This window comes from Ambystoma mexicanum, chromosome 5q (assembly GCF_040938575.1).
Source record: "Ambystoma mexicanum isolate Mex_15411 chromosome 5q, UKY_AmexF1_1, whole genome shotgun sequence".
NCBI classification, from domain to species: Eukaryota; Metazoa; Chordata; class Amphibia; order Caudata; family Ambystomatidae; genus Ambystoma; species Ambystoma mexicanum.
In genome coordinates this window covers 37,721,565-37,743,899 of record NC_090933.1, presented here as the reverse complement: position 1 = coordinate 37,743,899, position 22,335 = coordinate 37,721,565, and the positions used below count along the sequence as shown (strand labels likewise).

Sequence of the window (22,335 nt, the reverse complement as noted above, 5' to 3'; positions counted from 1 at the left end):
TCTCTTTACCTGCCCCTTTCTCTCTTATGTCCTCCCCTCCTCTTGCTACCTCACTCTATTCCCCATTCTGTCTCCCTATTCCCTCCCCTTTTTCACCCCCCCCCTTTTCTTTTTTATCCTCATAGGCTCATTGTTCTCCATACTGTTTTACTGGTCTGATTCATGTATTGTAAACTGCTTCTACTGTTATCATTCTATGTATTCTTGTTATATTGTAAAGCGCTTTGGAGTAAAGTGCTATATAAACCCAATAAAAACAATACAATATCAGGTAAAGTTCTTTGGTTTTCTTGCAGCTTCGGCGTGGAAGTCCTCTACCCTTCTGCCCAATCACCTGGCCTGTGTAGTTATTTGGATCTCACTGGCCGGGGTATTGGGAGGTATTGGAGGGTATTGGGAGGAAGGTCTTTTGTCCACCTGGGATGGTGAAGTCCCTCACAGGGGCATGGTACAAAAGGTGAGGAATTAAGTGTTTTTAGTACATTCATTCACTGGATAATAATCTTAATAGAAATAAAAAAAGCAAGGCTTCCACCAAGCTAAAGGAGACCGATATGATTGAAGGGGTTTCAAAAGTGATGGAGTGGATGAAAATTACTTCATGGTTATGTTTTCGTATCTCTCAATTATGTGTGATCTGCCAGGGATTATGTGGGATAATAATGTCTTCTGTTATTTAAGCGCTCTGAGACCTATGGGTGTGTAGCTCTTAAGAAATAAGTTATTATTTGAAAAATGTTTTCTTTAAATTAAATACATAACTCGCATTTACTTTTCAGAACCAATGTGGCACAAATACATAAATAGTGCCATAACAATAAATAAAGGAAACCAAAGTACTTATAACTAATCTCAGCTGACTACAACAAAAAGCTAAATATAAATGAAACATCTGGGAACATTTGTATCTTATGTGTCATACCTTGCAAATCACTAATCTGTTTATGTCAACAGGACACTTCATTAGTACATCATCATATTAGTTTCCTGACCGAAATTGCCTCTTTTGATCAATTCTATCCACAAGACAAACAGTTCAGGAAGAGGGAGCATGGAATCTCAACTCAGAGGCAGCTTCCTGTTTCAAGTGGAAGGATTACCTGATGCCCAGAACTTGAAAACAAGCTCTAAACAGCGTTACTAGCATTCTAAAATCCCCCGAAGTAACACTTATGCGTTTGCGCTACCATATTCGTTTGAAGGTTGGTCCTTACCTCTGATAGGTGTTCAAAACCCATGTGAGAAGACTGACAATTTCATTTGCTTCTAGATCTTCTGATGCAAGCTCTTGAATGCGATTGGACAGCGCTTCATGGTAGAGGGCAAGAAACTGTTTAAGAATCTCGTAGTGTGGGGGGAAGCACTGCACCATGAGATTCTTCACAACCTGCAGGTCGTCTAAGACATATCTGCGGATAATTTCCAGGTGGCGGACTAACCACATTTTGTCTGACTCCCTGGTGTCTGCTTGAGTACCCTCAATCCTGTTGGTTACTGTTTTCTGCAGGACTTCAAGCATTTTCTCCTTCCACTTTTTGGGCCGGTCATGAGGGATGAACCCTGTCTGTTTATTCCGATCAAGCATGCGCCGGTCAATCTTCTCTTCTCTCTCAATGATCCGAACCACAGAAACGAGCATGGTAGGATCCCGGCGAACAGTCACAGAAGACCTTTGCACTACCATCCAAAGTTGCTTAGCTAGCTCATCCGAGAGTTTCTGAACCTGCCCAAAGTAATTCTGGATAAGTTTCATGTCACGACTGTTCTTGCTGTCCATGCGGTACTGCTCGTACATAAGGTCATCGCGGGAACACTCCAGGTCCATCAGCTTTCGATGAGCTTTCAGAAGGTCTCCTTGCAATATTAGTTCTTCAGTCTCTCTGACTATCTCTGGCACTGTATGGTCCATGTAGAGGGAACAAAAGAGAAAACATGTATCAAGACAAAATAAAGCTTTTTGCTAAATCCCTATAGAATGAGCATCTTTTTCATATCGAGGTGTTAGTTGGGTACACCCACAGTGCTGTCCCAAACTAACAATATGTAAAACGATTTTTCAGAGATATGGCTTAACAGATTCCTTAATGGGAATTTCTCATATAGTCCAAACACAAACATGCCCTACAGCTAGATGTAATACAAATAGGGCATATTCCACTTTAAAAACAAATACTAAACCATCACACCTAACACATCATAATGTAAAATGCACTTTCTGAAATAAAATTATTCCATCTTAGGGGGTGGGCATTAAGTAAATAGATAGGGAATCTGTGGAAAGCACAGAGTCACAAAGTATTTGAATTTATTGAACACAAAGGGGTGCCTTTTGATTAGAACATCTTTACATGAGGAAGAAAACAATGGAGCAAACCTTTTGCAGGGTGCAATAGAAATAGCGAGAGTGATAATTGAACAGGTATTGGCCCAGGTGGTGGAAGGGAAAGATTCTCAAGAGAACACAGACTTTAGACCACCCACACACACTTACAACATACATTATTCACAATAGGATATGATAAGTCTTTTATAACGCGCTTATACACAAGCGTTTCATGGCGTGACAAGGCAAGGGAGAGGGAAACGGGGAAGACAGACAGCGATCTTACTAGGCCAGGTGACATTGAGATTGTGCAAGTGCAGGGGAAGGGGGAGGGGCAGTGCTGGTAGGGGGGCTGTTGTCACGGATTTCCCCCTTTCTCACCTGAGTTCGATCCTTGCAGGAATTCTTGGATGGAGCCTTCTTGCGTATGGATCGGGTTTTGTACAAGCCCGCGCAAGCCTCTTCTGGTTCCAGTGTGTGTACAGCAGTCAGGGGTACTTGGAGTCTCCAGGAAGTCCAGGAAACGAGGGAGGTGTACTCGGAGGCGGTACACGAGATCCGGGAATCAAGGCAGAGTAAGGAGGGAGGTAGGGAAGAGGGGGGAAAATCGAGGGTCCGGGAACCAGGAAACAAGAGATTAGTTACGGCGAACTACGGAGCACACGTCTAGCCACTGCAAGCGGTAGCGTCGAGGCACGCGGGGTTGTGGTCTCTTCGTAGAATGAGCTACGTCTGACGTGGAGGCTGGTGGAGAGCGTACCACGTTAGACGGCCATGTTGAAAGTACCAAGGAGTGCAAGCCCCGTTGTGACAGAGACCAGGAAGTCCAAAAGGGACGCGTTTGATGGATCATGACAGCATGCCTCCTCCGAAAATCTGTCCCACCAGGTTTGCCCGGGTGTATGAGATGATAACTTCTGAGCAATCGAGGAGTATTCAGATTTGAAAATGAAAATGGTTCCCAGGTTCTTTCACTAGGAGGATATCCTTTCCACTCAACCAGGTATTGACCCCGTTTATACCTGGAGTCGCATATTCTGGATACTTCATATTCCAGCTGGTCGTCCACAACCACGGGGTTGGGTCTGAAGGACTTCCGGGAGGACTGGATGTAAGGTTTTAATAAAGAAGTGTGAAAAACTGGATGAATCTTCTTCCAGGAGTCTGGCAATTTGAGCCGGAATGTCACTGGGTTTATGATTTCCTTTATGGAAAAAGGGCCATAGTACCAGGGAGCCAGTTTGTTTGGTCGTAAATGTCGAGGCAGTAGTTTCGAGGACAGCCAGACCTTATCACCGATTGCATAAGAAGGTCCTGGTCTTCTTTTGAAGTCCGCATAACGCTTGGTGTGAGTTTGGGCCTTTTCTAAGTGTTCTTTGGCTTCCTTGTGTACATTGATGAGAGTTTCAATCCAGAAGTCGACTGTTGGTACTGGTGTGGGATGTGGGAGAACGAAAGGTAGAACCAAAGGGTGGAATCCTTGGCTGCAAAAAAAGGGCTGGTCTTGACTGCCGAGTGATCTGAACTGTAGGCAAATTCATCCACAGGTATTAAGAGTGACCAGTCGTCCTGTACCTTGGTGGTGAAACAATGAAGGTATTGCTCCAGGGTCTGGTTCACACGTTCGGTAGCTCCGTTAGTCTGTGGATGATAACCTGAAGAGAGGGCATGTTGGACTCCTAGAATATGGCATAAGTGTTTCCCTGTCTTATATGATCTTGGAAGGGAGTCCATGAAGTCGAAATAAGATGCCAGCGAGTTCTGAGGTTGATGGCAATTTGTACAATGGTGTAAAATGAGCCATGTGGGTGAATAAATCAATGGTGACCATGATAGTCGTGTAACCTCTGGATGGTGGTAATTCCACAATAAAGTCTATAGCGATGAATTCCCAGGGCCTAGATGGTAGCGTAGGTTGAAGTAGGAGACCTGCCGGTTTCTTGTTATCATGCTTGTTTTGATTGCAGACTGCATAGGCTTGAATGTACCGTTGAACGTCAATTTTCATTTTAGGCCACCAAAATTGTCTTTGTATGAGACGGAGGGTGTTGGTGACACCACGATGTCCGGAGTGAAAGGTATCGTGACAGAGGTTAATAATCCGTTGTTGTAGTCTCTGTGTGGGAATGACCAGGCCATTATCCTTAAACAGGTACCCGTCTCTTGTTCTAAGATTCCACCGATTCTTCCCCGTAAATTCCTTCCACATCTCAGAGGACTGGGTTTGCATCTGAATGTCTTCCAGGAGACTGATTGCTTGGGCTACAAAAATTGTGTGGGGAAACATCTTTGGGAAGGACCAATCTTCAAGAGTTTCGTAGTCGGGACGTCGGGATAAGGCGTCAGCAATTATGTTCTGTGATCCGGGGACATGATGGATGTGGAACTGGTACTGGGCAAAGAAGGCCCAACGGGCTTGATGACTATTCTACATTCCAAAGATTGTAGAACTTGAAGATTTCGATGGTCCGTACGACCGTAGATGACGCCATTCTGTGAAGGCTTGACAGATGGCTAACAGCTCCTTTTCCAAGACAGAATAATGAGTCTCGCTGGGAGTCAGGGTTCGTGAAAGGTAAGCAATGGGATGTTCTAATTTGTCCTCGAATTCCTGTTTTAGCACTGCTCCTATGGCATAGTTAGAGGCATCCGTCTCCACTAGAAATGGTCGATTAATATCAGGTTGAGCTAGGATGGGGGCTTGAGTAAACTCTGCTTTTAATCGTTGGAATGCCTTATCTTGAGCTGATGTCCAGAGAAAGGGAGTATCTTTCTTCAACAATGCAATGATCGGTTGAACTATCTCAGAAAAGGACGGTATGAATTTCCGGTAAAAGTTGGCAAGCCCCAGGAAGGATTGAATCTGTTTCACGGTAGTGGGAACAGGCCAAGATAGTATGGCTTTTACCTTTGAGTGGTCCAATCCAATTCCTTCTGGACCAAGGACAAATCCTAGATAGTGAACAGTAGAGACATGAAAAAGGCATTTCTCGGATTTAGCTAGGAGTTTGTGTTCACGTAGCCGTTGTAAGACTGCCTTAACATGTTCTTCATGCTTTAGATGGTCCTTGGAGTAAATCAAGATATCGTCCAGGTAAACTATGACGAAGAGGAACAGCATGTCAGAAAACACCCGAACCATGAAACGTTGGAAGACCGCTGTGGCATTAGCGAGTCCGAAGGGCATGACCAGGTATTCAAAGTGACCAAAGGGTGTTCTAAAGGCTGTTTTCCATTCGTCTCCTTCCCTGATACGGATCAGATGGTAGGCACCCCTGAGATCCAATTTCGTGAATACTACAGCTCCTCTCACCGCTTCCAGGATACCTGAGATTAAGGGCAACGGGTAGCGGTCCTTGAGGGTACATTGATTTAATCCACGATAATCAAGGCAAGGCCTAAGCTCTTTAGTGCCTTTCTTGGGAACAAAAAACAACAAAGCTCCAGCTGGAGATTTAGATGGTCTTATAGTGCCATTTTCAAGGTTGGTATCCAAGTATTCTCGGAGGGCCCTTTGTTCTGGTTCGGATAAAATGAACATCCTTCCAAAGGGAATCACTGCTGAAGGTTCTGTATCAATAGCGCAGTCTTCAGGTATGTGAGGGGGTAGGGCCTGGAGTATAGCAGTTGCAAACACGTCAGCATATTCCTGATAGGCCTTAGGAACCTGTATGATATTTGAAACCATGAATGGGCCTTGCTGGTCTGTTGGCGTGCCTTCGGAAGATGTCGAGGACGAATCCAGGAATAGACAGTGAGACATGCAATGCTCAGAACCAAGAAACAAGGATCCTGCTGCCCAGTTGATATATGGGTTGTGCTTCCGTAACCAGGGCATACCCAGTACCATTAGGTAATGAGCTGACTTTATAATGTCAAATTTGATCACCTCTTGTTGATGGTTTATCGAGAGTTGGATCTCTTTGGTCTGTAAGGTTATGGGTCCTGAAGAAAGAGGTCCTCCGTCGATCGCCTCCACAGGTTTCACGATGCCTCAAGTTTCATATGGAATGTGGTGGCTAAAGACCCAATCTTGATCTACGAATATCCCCATGGCCCCACAATCCACAAAGGCCAAAATGGGGTAGGTCTCATTCTTGGATGGCAATAGAAAGGCCTGTAGAATCACTAGCTTGTTCTGTCCAGGAGAGTTCAAGGATGGTATAGATGTGGAGCAAACCTCTCTCTCCCGAAGCCTTACTCCATCTAGGATCGGGAGCTTACGTTTCCCGAACGCTGTGAAGGGGCTAGAGGACACTCTAAGTAGATGTTTATCCGAGGCACAATACATACATAACCCCCTGTGGATCATTCGCATCCTTTCTTGCGGGGATATGGGTCCACGGAAAGCCCCTAATTGCATGGGTTCTGGATCGTTAACAGAGGCAGGAGTAGGGTCAGACTTCGAGGAGGTCTCAATGGAAACCTTCTGGAAGGACATCTTGGTTTTCTTCTTCTCTGCCTTCCTTTCCTGGATACAAAAGTCTATCTGCATAGCGAGATCCATAAGGGCCTGGAATGAACTTGGGCGAGCCACTCTGGCTAGTTCATCTTAGATGTCTTCGTTTAGCCCCCTTCGGAAAAGAGTAACGCATGCTTCTGAGGACCAATCCGCTTCGTTAGCCAATTGTTCAGATCGTGTTACATATAAGCAGGTCCTGGGAACCTTGCTGGAAATCAAGTAGACGTTCCTGGGCGCTATAGACCTGTTCTGGGCGGTCAAACATGGTCTTAAGGGCCTTATAAACCCGTCGTAATCATCCAGGAGGGCATCTCCAGAATTGACTAAAGGTGTGGCCCAGGTTAGTGCATTTCCGGAGAGGTGCGAAATTATAAAGCCCACCTTAGCCCTGGGGGTAGAAAAGTAGTAGGGCTTAAAGGTAAAGTGGACTAAACAGGAGTCAAGGAATCCACGAAGGGTTTTTGCAGACCCATCGTATTTATCTACAATGCCGCCCAGTAGTACACTTTCCGTTGTAGCGGAATCACGGGACAAAACTAATTGTTTTATTGCGGCATTTTCCGCTTTCAGATTCTGCACCTCGGTCGTTAATTCTTGCATGCGACGCATGAGATCCTGGACGGCCTCCTCCATGTCCGATTCAACTTCGGCCGTTTGGCGTCTCAATCTGTCACGGATTTCCCCCTTTCTCACCTGAGTTTGATCCTTGCAGGAATTCTTGGAAGGAGCCTTCTTGCATACGGATCGGATTTTGTACAAGCCCGCGCAAGCCGCTTATGGTTCCAGCTTGCATTCAGCGTCCTGGGGTACTTGGAGTCTCCGGGAAGTCCAGGAAACGAGGGAGGTGTACTCTGAGGTGGTACACGAGATCCGGGAATCAAGGCAGAGTAAGGAGGGAGGTAGGGAAGAGGGGGAAATCGAGGGTCCGGGAACCAGGAAACAAGAGATTAGTTACAGCGAACTACGGAGCACACGTCTAGCCACTGCAAGCGGTAGCATTGAGACGCGCGGGGTAGCGGGGGCGTGGTCTCTTTGTAGAATGAGCTACGTCTGACGTGGAGGCTGGTGGAGAGCCTACCATGTTAGAAGGCCATGTTGGAAGTACCAAGGAGTGCAAGCCCCGTTGTGACAGAGACCAGGAAGTCCAAAAGGGACGCGTTCTATGGATCATGACAGCTGTAGGGATACAGAAACAGTCCCCGAGTGCAAGGGTTGCCACAGGGGCAGTGCAGGAGTACAACTGGTGGGGAGAGGACCTGGGCCAGAGATCAGAGGGTAGCCAGGTAACCAGTGTAGTTACAGTTTCAGCCAGGAGATCAGCAGGGGAGAGGAGGAGAGAAAGCAGAAGCAAAGAGGACTGTCTTGAGGTGCTTCAGGAACCGGAGATGGTTCTCCTCAAGTTTCAGAGAGGCAGGAAGGCTGTCCAGAGTGAAGCCCCAGCAGAAGAAAGAGATCTACCACCAACTTGTTGCTTGGAGAAGCGACTGACCCTGAGGGAGTTGGAGGCAGATGAGCGAAGAGCTTGAGAAGGAAGATATTTAGGAAGAGAGAGTTGAAGGTATTGAGGCCCCAGTCCCCAGAAGGCCTTGTGGACAATGCAGAGGGTTTTGAACTTAATCCTCGCAGCCACTGGGAGCCAGTGCAGAGATTTAAGTCCTGGAGAGATTCGATCCCTGGGCTTAAGGCCAAGGACAAGTCTCGCAGTCCTGTTTTGGATGAGTTGCAGAGGCCAGAGAGTAGAGGCAGGCAGATTTAGAAAGAGGCTGTTGCAGTAGTCCAGCCTATTGAGAACCAGAACTGAGGAGACTGAGGTTTTTGGTGGAAGGAGAGGAAAGGAAGAATACCTCTGAGGAGGTGCAGCTGGTAGTGTGACTTCTTGGAGACGTCAGAGATGTGAGGCGAGAATGAAAGTGTGGAGTCGAAGATGACCCCGAGGTTTTTAGCCTCACAGATGAGAGCAGGAAGAGGGCCAAGAGGGGCCGGCCAGAGAGTGACAGGAAAGGAGGGAGCAGGTGTGCCGATGAGGAGAATATCGGTCTTACTGGCATTAAGGCAGAGATCATTGGCGGCACACCACTCCTGGATAGCAGACAGACAGTCAGAGATGAGAGAAGAAGAGGTGGCGGACGGAAGCCTGAAAATAAGTTGAGTGTCATCTGCATAGACCTGAAAGTTGGGGCAGAGAGCGGCAATGCGGTGGGCAAGAAGTGCCAGGTATTGGCTGAAAAGCCAGATAGAGAGGTTAGACCCATGGGGAACACCTCAGGAAGAGATAGAGGAGAGGAAGGACACAAGTTGGACCTGAGAGGGTTGATCGGAGAGGAAAGAAGTCAGGGGATCTGAGATGCAGGGCCTGATCGGTGATACCCAGGTTATCACGGAGACGGTTGAGCAGGATGGCTTGGTTGACTGTATCAAAGGCAGAAGAGAGATCAAGTAAGATGAGGAGACAGGGGTGTTGGAATCAAGGTTGGAGAGCAGGTCTTCACACAGATGTTTAGGAGAGCAGATTTGTGCTTCTGGCAGCTCTGAAGCCAGACTGATGGTCATGTAGACAACCAACAGATTCAGTATGAAGATTAAGCTGGGAGATGGCCAGCTTTTCCAGGAGTTTGCCCAGGAAAGGAGTGATGGAGATTGGGCAATAGTTAGCCGGGCAAGAGGGGTTGGTAGAGGGTTTCTTAAGAAGAAGGTGCACAAGGGAGTGCTTCAGGGGGGGAAGGGAAGACTCCAGTGGCGAAGGAGTGGTTGCAGAAGTCAGCCAGAGCAGGAGTGTCAATGTGGTCCTTGATGGTGTTAGAGGAACAGGGGTGAACCTGTTTTGAAGAGACTTTCATAGATTGGACTTGTCTAGAAACCTTGTCTGGGGAGTAGAGGGGAAAGGCAGAGAAGGAGGGAGCAGAGGTGGCTGAAGAAGGGCTAGGGGAAGAGTAGGGCGTAGAGGGAGGAGGGGGAGAAGAGAGAGAGGATGTCCTGAGTTTTAGAGATGAAATGAGAGGCCAGGGCCGTACAGAGTGCCGTACAGAGGGCCTGGGAGGGGAGAGGAGAGGTAGACACTGCACCAGGATTGGCCAGCTCCTTGCAGATGTTAAAGAGTTCGGCCGAGTTGTTAGATGCTGCAGAGATGCGCCATATACACTGATAATCAGCTGACAATTCGATAGTTGAATAAATAAATAGGAAAATCAGGGAAAGTGTAAAAGGGAGGACGACGATATGTAGAGTTAAGAAAGGATTCCCCTTTGGAGTACAAGGGCAGATTTTGAAGCATGAATAGTAGTACAAATTCTGATATCGGAGGAGGTCCAGTGGAAAGGAGTGAAAGCAACACAAGGGGGCCAGGGTGCAACGAGATTGAATAGGATACTGTAGCAAAGAGTACACAGTGGAAAGTAGCAGGTAGACGAGACAGACAGCTACAGTTGGTGTCATATCATGACAAAGGGTCAAGAAGCAGCCAAAGCAGACCTATTTTAAATGTGATTTTGCTATTTTTGCACGTCCCAAGCCAAATCCCAATTAACTATAGGTAATAGGAGAACAATAAAAACAAAGAAAACCCTAACATCACAGGTCTCTGCCTCACGGGTTACCCTCTTTTGGGAAGGGGCTCTGATACTCAGTCTTATGCCTCTTTTGCTCTCTATAAAGGTTTAGACTTTACTCGTTAAGGGTTGGTGGGTGAGGTCTATGAGAATCCAGAGGGTAGTCTCACTCCTACTTCCCCTGGTTCCACTTTTCAGGTGGCCAGGGAAAGGCCATCGCTCTTGGATCCCAACCCTGGGGTGGAGAAGCAAGGGAGGATCACCTGGGTGGCGGGTCCTTGGGGAGTGGGGTGCCCACAGGCAAGACACGGTATCCCTGTTCCCTATTGACAACCAACCTAACCCTCCTCTGACCATTATGGGCTACTGCAAAGCCTCTCCCCTCATTTGCCCACATTTGACCTTTGATATTACTGGGATGAGGAAGAGGAGGCCGAGAGTAATGCGCACTAAACCTTCATTTCAACACTCCAGTACTGGGATGAGGAAGATGCCTGCAGTCAGGCATGCCCTTTAATCAGGGTCAGGCAAGAACAATTAAGAATCCACACCTGCAACCTGTTAAGTGGTTGCAGGCATATGAAGGGAGAACCAGAAAACAGCAGAGAGCAACAGGGAGGCCCGTGTGGGAGAGACCATCAGGGGACCTTTATTGCGAGGAGACGTGATAGCAGCGAGGACTGCTGCAGACTGAGAAACCAGAAGGTTTATCACCCACTAGTCCCCGGGGATCTGACATGCAGGTTGCCAGTACATCGCTTTTGGATCCAGTTCCTGGGGGTAGACCAGTGCTGAAAGATCACCTGGGTGAGGCGTCTTCTGAGAGTGGGACACCGGATGGTGAGCCGCGGTAACCCTTTCCTTGTAACACCATTTAGGAACTCAACCACCTGCCCATTTTACAACACAAACACTTTCTCACGGACAGCCCGCTATAAGAGAAAACAGACTAACACCCGAATAGTATACTTGACGCGTCCCAATACAATGGTCAGGTGAGGACAGGCAATTAGTGACCATCACACACACCTGACTTCCATTACACTTCCCCACACGGATAAAAGGCAGAGCATGAGAGCACACTCTGAGCGAGGCAAAGCACACAAGTGAAGCGCAGTTCCGAGGTGGCAGTTTAACGAGAGACGAAAGACGGCAAAGCAGAAGAGGATCGCAAGGAGGGAAGTTCCCTTGGCCCTTTTCGACAGGGAACTGCTACTTTTGTGAAACCTTGAGAATATAAAGCGTAAGACCAGGAAACCAGGCTGAAGAATACTGCATTGTTTGTTGGAGGTACCCGGGGCCCTCCTGTGTCAATCAGGATGGGGAGAATCACCAGCCGCTGTGGTTGTGACCTGGGCTCCAAGAAAAAAGCAGCATCCGTGAAATCAACAAAGCCGGTGAGTTGGGGAGACCGATACAAGACCGGTCTATGTTGAAGGCAAGGTTGCAAGTCTTGTTTGACGTCTTGACCTCCTGCCTTTGAAGTTTTCCCCCTCATTCATTTAGGGGAATTTCACTACTTACTTTGCCCCGAGGAAGGCGGTTTTCCAACACCAGTGGCCTCACAGGTGGCCCGCCGAAACGTCCTAACGGTCTCAATGTCGAATGGAACTTAAATTCTGTTCCCAATTGCTTGGCAGACCTGTATATTGCTTACAAGTGCATTTATATTCTGCCTAGACCAATTGGCGGACTTTCATAAAATGCACTTAGATTTTGCTTAAACCGTAATTGCACTTAGATTTTGTTCAAATTATAACTGTATGTCTTTGTTGAAAGTAATGAATTTTATGTATTTGTTAAACACACTCTCTTTTTTGTGAAATAAATAAGTCAGAAAGAAAATACGTTTTTCTTTGTGTAAAATGATGTTGCTCTATGCTTCTTATGGTGACCTTGGGTTGTTCTAAATTGGAATAAGTAGGATATCCTGCTGGATACCATTTAAAATCATTTCATAAATTTTCAAATTTAGTCTTTACGGCTTTTGAAACCCTTGTTATGTGAATATTGGTGACCCCATCATTAGCTGTACCACGTCTGGGTCAGTCCCCATTTTGTGTAAAGGTTGCAAGCAGCAACATTGTATGGCAAGCACTGTAACAACCATTGTTAAAACGTGTGTGCTAAGAGGCGCAAGTGAAGTTGAACTGCTGATGGGTGATCAAACTTTAAAGCAAGCTACAATAGCTTTGACAGAGTGATCTGGCTGGCACTGTGTGGGTGCTGTGAGAAAACTGAACGTGTCTCATGCGCTAGTCCCTGGGGATCTGCCATCCAGGGGGTCAGGACAAGGCCATCGCTTTTGGATCCAGTTCTTGGGGGTGGACCAGTGCAGAAGGGGCAACTGGGTGAGGGGTCTTCGGGAGTGGGACACCAGATCGCGAGACATGGTATCCCCTTCCCTATAACACCTTTACCCTAGCCTACCAAGTAGGCTACTTAGGAACTCAACCCACCCCCCTCTTTCCCAACATGACCACTTTCGCACAGACCGCTTGCTATGAGAGAAAACAAACTAACCCCCGAGCCGTACACCTGACATGTCCCAATACAATGGTCAGGCAATTACTGACCATTACACACACCTGCCTTCCATTACACTTACTCACATGGATAAAAGGCGGAGCACGAGAGCACACTCTGAGCGAGGCAAAGCACACGAGGAAGCAGCAGTTCCAAGATGGCTTTTTAATACAATGCGAAAAATGGCAAAACAGACGGGGATCACAAGGAGGAAAGTGCCCTTGACTTTTTTGATGAGAAACCGTTACTTTCAAGAAACTTTGAGAATAGAAAACCTAACACCAGGAAACAAAGCTGAAGAATCCTGCATTGTGTGTCGGAGGTGCAAGGGGCTCTCCTGCGTCGATAGTCAAGGCGGTGAGGAATGCTTGCAGCCGTGGTACTGTCCTTGGCTCCAACAACAAGGCAGCGCCAGTGAAGTCAGCACAGCCAGTGAGTTGGGGAGACCGATACTAGACCGGTCTGTATTGGAGGCAAGGTTGGAAGCGGCAACACTGTATAGTGAACAGGGAAGCGAACAGTGTATGAAGCGCATTTGATAATCAATCAGAGTAAAATTGAGTGATTGAACTTTGAAGCCAAGATACAATACCTTAGACCGAGTGGTAGGGCACTGCGTACCTGCTTATTCGAAAGCTTCTGTAAGATATCCAACTAAAAGGTGGCGAAAGCGAAAGAGTGACAACAAATTGTGAATAAAGTGGTTCTGCAACGGGTCAAGTAAAATCATGTGCACAATCGAAAGCCTTCAATGTTAATAACGTAAAGAAAGCTGATGACAAAGTGGATGAAGTTGGTCTGAGCCTGGTGGAGGGAAACTAATTCAAAATTGTGTTGAGAGCATCCGAGACCGGCTGTGGGGGATCCGACGTGAAAAGTGAATCGCCTGAGAAATTGAGTACTTGTGAAATCCTAGGAGAAAAAGAACTTCTTGTTTGTCACATCAGGCCCTCTGAAAGAAGAGATTTTGAAAGGCAAAGAGACTTGGGAACGGAAGGCCCTAATGCTAATGACTGAACTTCATCCTCGTGCAAGAGAAGTGTAAGGAACTCATGGTGGCAACAGGAAAGACAGACACAAGGGATCACAGTTCAAGGGTGTTTATTAAACTGTATAATGGGTGAATACAATGCCTAATTTAAACCTAAATCTAAGATGGGAGCAAGCTACGACCATCAAATAATAATAAGGCAGTCCTAGTGGCATCTTGTCAGATAAAAAAAGCGTATACTAAAAAAAAAAAAAATTACCAATCCTTACAACCAAGTTAGAAAATAGTGTGGGATAATGTTCTCAAGAAAATAAAGAATTGTTCACCAAATAATAAGTCAGGATGGTATGCCTGGGACTCCCTTCCAAACATTTTTATCACAAGACAAGGCAGGACCTTTGAACACAGCACACTCTAGTTACAGATCAACGATGCCATGATCTTCTGGGGCCAAGTTTCTTTCCTGCAAATTCTCTTGCCTTTGATTTTTAGAAGGCCGGCTGAACCAAAAACAATAAACAAATAAAAAGTTCCTTTGGTCATTTTTAATGTTGGGCTATTGCTCTTTGCCCCTTTGAATCCTCCTCAGCCAGGCCCTGATCCCTCCTGTTGGCCTCCATCAATCAGTGTTCACTACGGTGTTTCACTCAAAAACGTATCATTCAGAACTCTCAATGGGCCTCATTACAAGTTAGCCTTTTCGGAATCCGTTGTTTCCGTGACCACAAGCATGCCGTAATAAGGTGCGATTACGAGTTGTCGGTCGTGCGCACCAGACCATTGTGGAAACAGTGTCACCGCCGTTAAGCAAACACCCATGTAGACAGATGCACTGTGCAACATGGCAGCGGTACATCCGTATCTGCCCCAGGGGTCCCGGAAATGGAAATACCGGACCCGGAAACACTGATCGCGAAAACCGGATAGAGAGCAGAGAGCAGAGACCATTTCATAAACCACAATACACTGCCATCTTCAGCAACCACTGGGCCTACACCTACAGTGACTTGATCCAGAGAAGCAAGAAGATGACATCCCGCATACCAGCCACACGGGAGAGCAAACCCCGCTTCAGCAAGGCTGAACTAACAGTGCTGGTTGAGCACATTGTTGACAATACGCCACTGTTCTTCAGCGCCGATCGAAGGCACAGCGCCGAAAGGAAATTTGGGCAGCCGCAGCACAGAAGTGCACAGCAGTCTGTGTGTCAGTGCCCACTCTCAAAGACTACCACAAGCGCTGGGACGATCTGCGCCTGCGTGTCTACGCAACCTTATGGCAGCACAACGGCAGCACAGCACCAGGACAGGAGGAGGACCTGCTTCACCCCAGAAGCTGCAGACCTGGGAGGAGAAGTGCAGCAGTGTAATGCACCTCAAAGGGATCGAGGGAGTAGGTGGAGCTGAGCTCGGAGCCGGCACACTTGCCGAGGCTGGTAAGTACACAGAGTGCAAATCCATGACTGCGAATGATGGAATTCCCCCCCTCATCCAGGGCCCAGAGGCATACAACACATCCACCAATGTCCCTCAAACCCCCCCCCCATCCAGGGCCTAGAGACACACAACACATCCACCAATGTCCCACTACCCCCCACCCCCCCAGCCAGGGCCTAGAGGCACACAATGCATCCACCAATGTCCCACAAACCACCCCCCTCCCCAGCCAGAGCCGAGAGGCACACAACACATCCACCAGTGTCCCACTACCCTCCCATCCCTCCCACGGCCAGGGCCTAGAGGCACACAACACATCCACCAATGTCCCGCACAACACACGCAACACAGCCATGTGACAACTCCACCAGGACAGGCAGACAATGTGCAACTGTGTGCAAGCCGTCATCCACACACCTGAGTGCATCACCCATCAAATGTGTGTACATGCAAGTGGACAGAGTATGATGAGTGTTGTGCATGCGATAGCCCCATTCACATCCTGCCACACAACTAACAGCATGCTCTACATTCCCCCACAGGAACATCATCCGACAGTAACTCAGCACAAGAGCCAGTGACAAGGGTGACTGAACGTGGCCGTTGTACACAGACATCCCGGGATGCCACTGCCTCCACCTCTGGCACACAACCACCTGCCATGCTGACGGTGGCCACAGACACCTCCATGCCCGCTGCACCCAAAGTGCAGCACGTGGCAACCGAGGACACACCTGTCGTAGCCATCAGTGTGCAACCACCTCAAAGCGGCAATGACGCAGCCAGCGTCGACAGTGCGCCGGGGGAACAGGGCGCGTATGCACCCGACAATGTGGATGAGGGGGACAACATCACTCCCAAGCAGGTGCCCATATTTAGCCCCAGGGGACGCCACAGTCCATACCGCTCCCCCACACCGTCACTCGTGGAACTCAGCGCCCAACTCCTGCACATTGAGGAGCACCAGGCAAGCCTAACACAGCTTGTGGAGCAACAACTCAAGGAGGCAAGGCTGCAACGAGAGGCCAGACTACAACGCGAGGAGGCTAACCTCCAACGGGAGAGCAGTACCACCTCCGTGCGCAGGCTATCACATGCAATTGGGCGATTTGCAACAACCAACATGGTCCTTTCACGGAGTGTCAGGGAGGGCAATAATATGATGTTAAATATTGCCGATACTATGCTTGTCGTCCAACAGGCATTCCTGGGTAATGTGCCACCTGCGAACCCGGCAGTGCCATCTGCCAGCAGCACACCCTCCAGTTCGGTGGCCAGTAGTCCCCGGAGGAGGTCTTCACGCCCGTCAATGCCATCTGGAAAGGACATGTATGCCCACAAGAGTGGACAGAAATAGACAGTGCATTGTTGAACTGTCGTCCAGACTGTTGTGATGGGGCCGTGGTTGGTGGGTGGGTACGTTGGGGAGGTGGGGGTGATCCTTGGTGGGGTAAGTCAGTTGGGGCCTGGTTGGTCGGTGGGTACATTGGGGAGGTGGGGGTGGTCCTTAGTGGGGTAAGTCAGTTGGGCCCTGGTTGGTGGGTGGGTATGTTGGGGAGGTGGGGGGGCACGTGTGTACTTGATTCCTATCCAATTCCCATCACCCCGGTATACTTGTAAATACACTTGTGAAGAAGCAAATGACGAGTGGACAATCTTGATTTCTTGTGTCTACAATCCATTTAATGTTGTGTCACCACATGAAGTGCTGAATGTGCATGAGAAGTGTATAAAAACAAAATTGTGGATGAGTGCTGTATGTGCATGTTGTCCATCAATGACACCCTGGGCTGGCAGTGCACCCATCCCATCACCATCTTCGTCGTCATCATCATCATCATCATCTTCAGCCTCGATGTCTGGGGCAGTGGAATGATCCTGCGAATGCACAGATTGTGTAGCATCGCACATGCTAATACTATTTTCCCTGTCTTCACTGGACTGTACAGCAATGAGCCACCAGATCGGCTCAGGCAGCGGAACCTGGCCTTCAGTAGTCCAAAGGTATGCCACGTGTGCGCATGTGTGCCCTGTTGTAGGCCTCCTCATGCCGGTTCCTTGGCCTTTGTATGGGCGTCAACAGCCATGGCGTGACTGCATATACAGCATCACCTGCATGGCAGTGTAAGCAAGGGCACATGTTAGTGTTTGTGGTATTACTGTCTGATTCAGATGCAGTACAATGAAGCCCCATTTGGTAATCTATTGTGTGAATCATCTGTACGGCACACTTGGATGTGTGATGGTAATATTTGTGGATTGATATTGGGCAACGACATGTTGCGCACATGTCAATGCCCATGGGTTCAGATGTGGTGGGTGACTATGACATTGTGATGTAATGCCCAGACCTGTATCAGGCAGACACTGGTCACTGTACAGATGTGAGCAATGCACACTGCACGGGGAGCGCACATCGTGTGCATGGAGGAGCTCACCACCACATGTCGACATTGCATGTAGTGCCACCACATGGCTAGGGTCTGCATGTAGTTGGCGCTGTGGCAATTCAATATTCTATGCGTTGAACTGTGTGGAATCTTGTGCTTGTCCATTACATTGAGCAGGGATAATGCATTGGCAGTTGTACTCACCTCAATGCCTGGGAAACTGTGGCCCTTCAATACCACCCCCCCGCCCCCAATACACAGGGGTCATGCATTGGCAGTTGTACTCATTCAAAAGCCATGTGTTTTGTCCCGCATAGCATTCCATGTAGCGTGGCAATGTGGAATTCCGCAAGACCAGGGAGTCGTGTATAGACCCCGGGAAACGTGCACAGCAATGGGTGATCATTTGTCTGGCATCGCAGACCATCTGGACATTCAGTGAGTGGAATTGCTTCCGATTGCAGTACACCGCCTCAATTGCATGTCCAACTGTCAACTCACGTGCATGCAGTCTATAGCACATATGCAACTGGGCATGCCTGCAATGGCATGGAAGGCCAACTTGGTGGCAATGACCTGGGCAGGGGTACGGGGTAGGGAAATGTACTCTGAGGCATGGCGCAGCAGCACATCCAGTACCCGGACCTGTATTCTGGAAAAACAGGGTTGTAACAGCCAGTGCAGCTCCCCAACAGTGTGCGGATATATCCCGGTTCCGAGGAAATGCAGTACCGAGACTACCGTCAGCGGGGGGTTGCAGTCTGGATGCCAATGCGGCTACTGATGCCCTCTTCAATCAGGGTGACGATGAATATAATTGAGGCCCGGTCAAGCCTGTATAGTGTGTGGATTTGAGCTGGGGTCAGGTTCCAGCGTGAGGCCCTGTTGCAGGGTATTTCTAGCTGCATGCGTGGTGGTGCCTGCTGCACGTTTATGTTTGGGATGGGCACGGGGTTCAAGTTTTGCTTCCTGCGCCTGCGCCTCTTCCCCACTGCTGCCACGATGTGCACTGCTGCTTGTAGGTTCCCTAGCCCAAATTCTGCTACAGCCGCTGACAGCATGGTTGTACTGGAAGGTGGCCTGGGTCTGGGTGTGGCCCTTTTGTAGGCTCCCAGTGGCCTATGAAGTGCAGCTCATTTTGCACACCTGGGGCCTGATTCAGCTCACCTGCCACCGTTTAACGCCATGTCCGCAGTGGCGGCAATACCGCAGCGATGTTCACAGTGTTTCCGCCACTTTTGTGGCTGTGTTTCTGTGTCCGTGCCACTCATAAGGAGATCGGTGTTGTGCATTGCCGGTGGCTGGGGGTGCGCCAGCGATTCGATGCGCTGTTTACGTACATGGAGCCAACGGATGCGTTGACACCGCAGGGGTCACTTTGCGGTTATGGTGTTTCCGGGATTGAGGGCCGGAATGAGCCGGTCCGGTAAATGGTGCCGGTATGATTTTACCAGCACCGTTAAATCCAGACCGGCCTACTTGTAATGAGGCCCAATGTCTTTTTAAACAGCTATCCATTGTGGACATCCCTCAGCTGGGTTCATAATTATCATCACAATGTTCACGGGTTTATCACTGTTTACCCTCAATGTGCAGGCATCCCTCTGTCGGGTTCACATTTGCCAGTTTTACAGTTCAATCACTTTTCTCCAATATGTCGAAGACTTCCGAGCATACGAGGGGTTTTGCTCCACTAAAGTAGGACCGCTTTGACACTTCTCTTGTGCCTCTCTTAAGGCCTCTTGGCTTTCGTAGTTCAACAAAACAAAACCACAACCCAAAAAAGGCTTCAGTTAGAGTCCTTCGAATGAGCACCCCGCGACGCCTGACCACTCTGCTGCTGTTCCTCTTACTGGGGTTTCTTTAAAGTTCATTTGCACAAGTTCTTTGTTCGACAGGGTTGCCGCCTGCAACCTTGGGCCCAGGACAATTTGGTTTTACTATCCATCTTGTTCGATTCTTCGGCTGTGCTGAACTGTCAGAATTTTCTTGTCTTGGGAGTCAAGGACGGCACCACAGTGGCAAGCGCTTCCTACCGCTTTGGTTATTAGCGTGGGGGAGCCCCGTGTGCCATTGACACCTATCATACCACACGCCAGATGGACTTCCCGGTATAATAATTTCCCTGTCGGAGGCTTCACGGGTCTGAGTTGACAAGGGATAGGGGATTTCCCTCTTCGTTGTCCATCCAGGTCTCACCGCCTTTCTCCTCCGTTTGAACTGCCGGTCCGGTGTAGCTGTTTCCTCGTGCGTTCGGCCTTGCTCAAAGTGTGCTCTCGTGCTCTGCCTTTTATCCCTGTGGGAAAGTGGAAAGGGCTGTCATGTGTGCGTAGTTATTGTCAATTGCCTGACTCTGCCTGATCCTTGTGCTGGGACATGTCAGGTACATGGATCTGGTGTTAGTCTGTTGTCTTTCACGGTGTAGGAAAGTGTTTGTGTTGGAAAAGGGGGGTTGTAGAGCTTTTAAGTATCCTACGGGGTAGAATGGGGAAAAGGTTATAAGGAAGGGGGTGCCGTGTATCGCCCATCTGTGTCCACTTCTACTCCCTGAAGACCCCCCCATCCAGGTGATCCGACCCACTGGTTCATCCCCAGGAACTGTATCCAATAGCGATGGCTGTGTCCTGGCCACCTGGATAACAGATCCCCGGGGACTAGCGGGTGAGACACCTTCAGGTTTCTCACAGAAGCCAGAGACTGTGCTAAGCTCGAGTGTACCGCCTTGTCCCATGCTGAAAACGTCGGGAAGGGAGACCATCGGCCTGCACATTTTGTCATATCATTTTGTGAACACTTCTTTATTTTTCGTAACACTGTTTCCCAGGTATTGGTCAATTTGACCAATTTTATTTGCCCGTATGGCCCATTTGACCGAATTTAGGCTGCACGAAAATGATTGCACAACCCAAAATTCGGTCAAATGGACCATTCGTTTCCATTATAGCGAACAAGGGGAACGGGGGTAGGAGGGGTGTCCCCCGCTTCCAGGACATTGGAAGCAGGGGACTTTAAAATAAAAGAAAAGGACCCTGCAGCGTTGCAGGGACAGAACTGACACTGCTGGGTCACACGTAAAACGGCTGGTACAAGACAAGTGAGGGGAGGGCGGTTGGGACGTATTGGAGGGTGTGGTGGGGAGGGAGGTGGGGATGTATTGTGGAGAGGGAGGGAGGGGGGTTGGATTGGTATGATTTTGCCCACAGCTAAATTGGGTTCGCAGCAAAATTGACTACGGTCAAATCTACCACGAACAATTATGCCACAGTCAAATCATACCAATCCGTTTCTCACACTATATGCATTTAGAGGTAAGGATTGGCAGTAGGCTTATTAGTATAGGTCCTTTTATTTTGACAAGACACCACTAGGACTGCATTATTATTATTTGATGGTTGTAGCTTGCTCCCATCTGTAGATTTAAGATTAGATAGGTGGTTTTTTAAACCCTTTTTGAATTTCAATAAACATCCTTGAACTGTGGTCACGTGTGTCTGTTTTACTGTTGATGCCATCCCTTCCTTACACAGGTCTCCTGGAACATTATAATATCGTATGGATCCAATGACCCTATCCATTCACTATCATTAAGATGTTTGGAGAGATCTGCTATGTTCCAGGACAATAACTTTATTTGGGTTGGCCATGTAAGGATCTGCGGTCCTTTGTAGTCAATCAATGTCCTCTAGGCTTGGACCCAAATCATTACTACTCCCCTAGGGCCCAAAGATGGGCACCGAATGGGCACCTACGTCCCTGAGCACTCCATGTTACAACCCTACTCGGGCCATACCTTATCTTTCTCGAATCAGAGGGTATAGTAGCCTTCAATTAAATTCTGCAGCCCTCCGGAGGGTAAGGTCTAATTTTTTTTTTGTTTTCCAACTTTATTTAATAATTATACAGAAAATAACAACTCAGTAACAACATAATGGGAACAAGCAAGAGATTACTCCATATACATCAGTGCAACAAAATGCAAATTACTACTAAATTAACAGCTATTCAAAAGGAAATCCGAAAACATCCCCACCCACCTATCTCATGGCAAGACGTGACAACACAAAACACAAAAAAAACAACAACAACAGTACAAAACATATACCCCTACCAACCCCCTCAACCTCAATATCCACAAAATAAACCAATCCCTGTAATAAGTAGTCATTCCTCAGGTAAACCTGAAAGTAATCCCTTCCCTCCACCGGGTGGCTGCTTTGCTTGCAGTACATTATATCTTTTTGTATCACTGAGGTACACCCTCTCCTATAGCGTATCCAATGAATAACTTTATTCAACAGTATGTCTTGGTGTTGGCATAGCTACCCTCCCACAATTTCGGGACATTAATAATAACCACAAAATGTTTATGCTGGGTTAAGTTATCCTTCCATTAAGCCGGGTCTCCAGATGTTACTGCCTGTTGGCAGCAGTGGGTCTCGGGACTGGTGGGGGCAAGAGAGGGTGTTAGGGAGAATTTTCAGTTTAGTGCTAAATTCCTCCCACCTTAGAGACCCCAGCTCTTTTACTGAACTTTGGGACTTTGTACTTTTAAATCTATGGGCCTCATTACAAGATGGGCAGAATGGGATTAACGGCGCCGGTGCCGTTAATCCCATTCCGCCCTATTACGAGGTTCCACACCTCCATAGCGGGTCCCGCGAG

General features: G+C 48.2%; 1 protein-coding gene across 6 annotated transcripts in view; it reads right to left on the bottom strand.

The window, feature by feature from the left end:
* EXOC3 (exocyst complex component 3) overlaps positions 1-22,335 on the bottom strand; it is a 1,019,937-nt gene that overhangs the window by 729,822 nt on the left and 267,780 nt on the right. For all 6 annotated transcript variants that reach the window (XM_069620467.1, XM_069620465.1, XM_069620469.1 and 3 more), the window contains one exon: positions 1,215-1,896. In XM_069620467.1, coding sequence (XP_069476568.1) covers positions 1,215-1,896 — 682 coding nt within the window. The remainder of the gene's footprint in view (positions 1-1,214; positions 1,897-22,335) is intronic.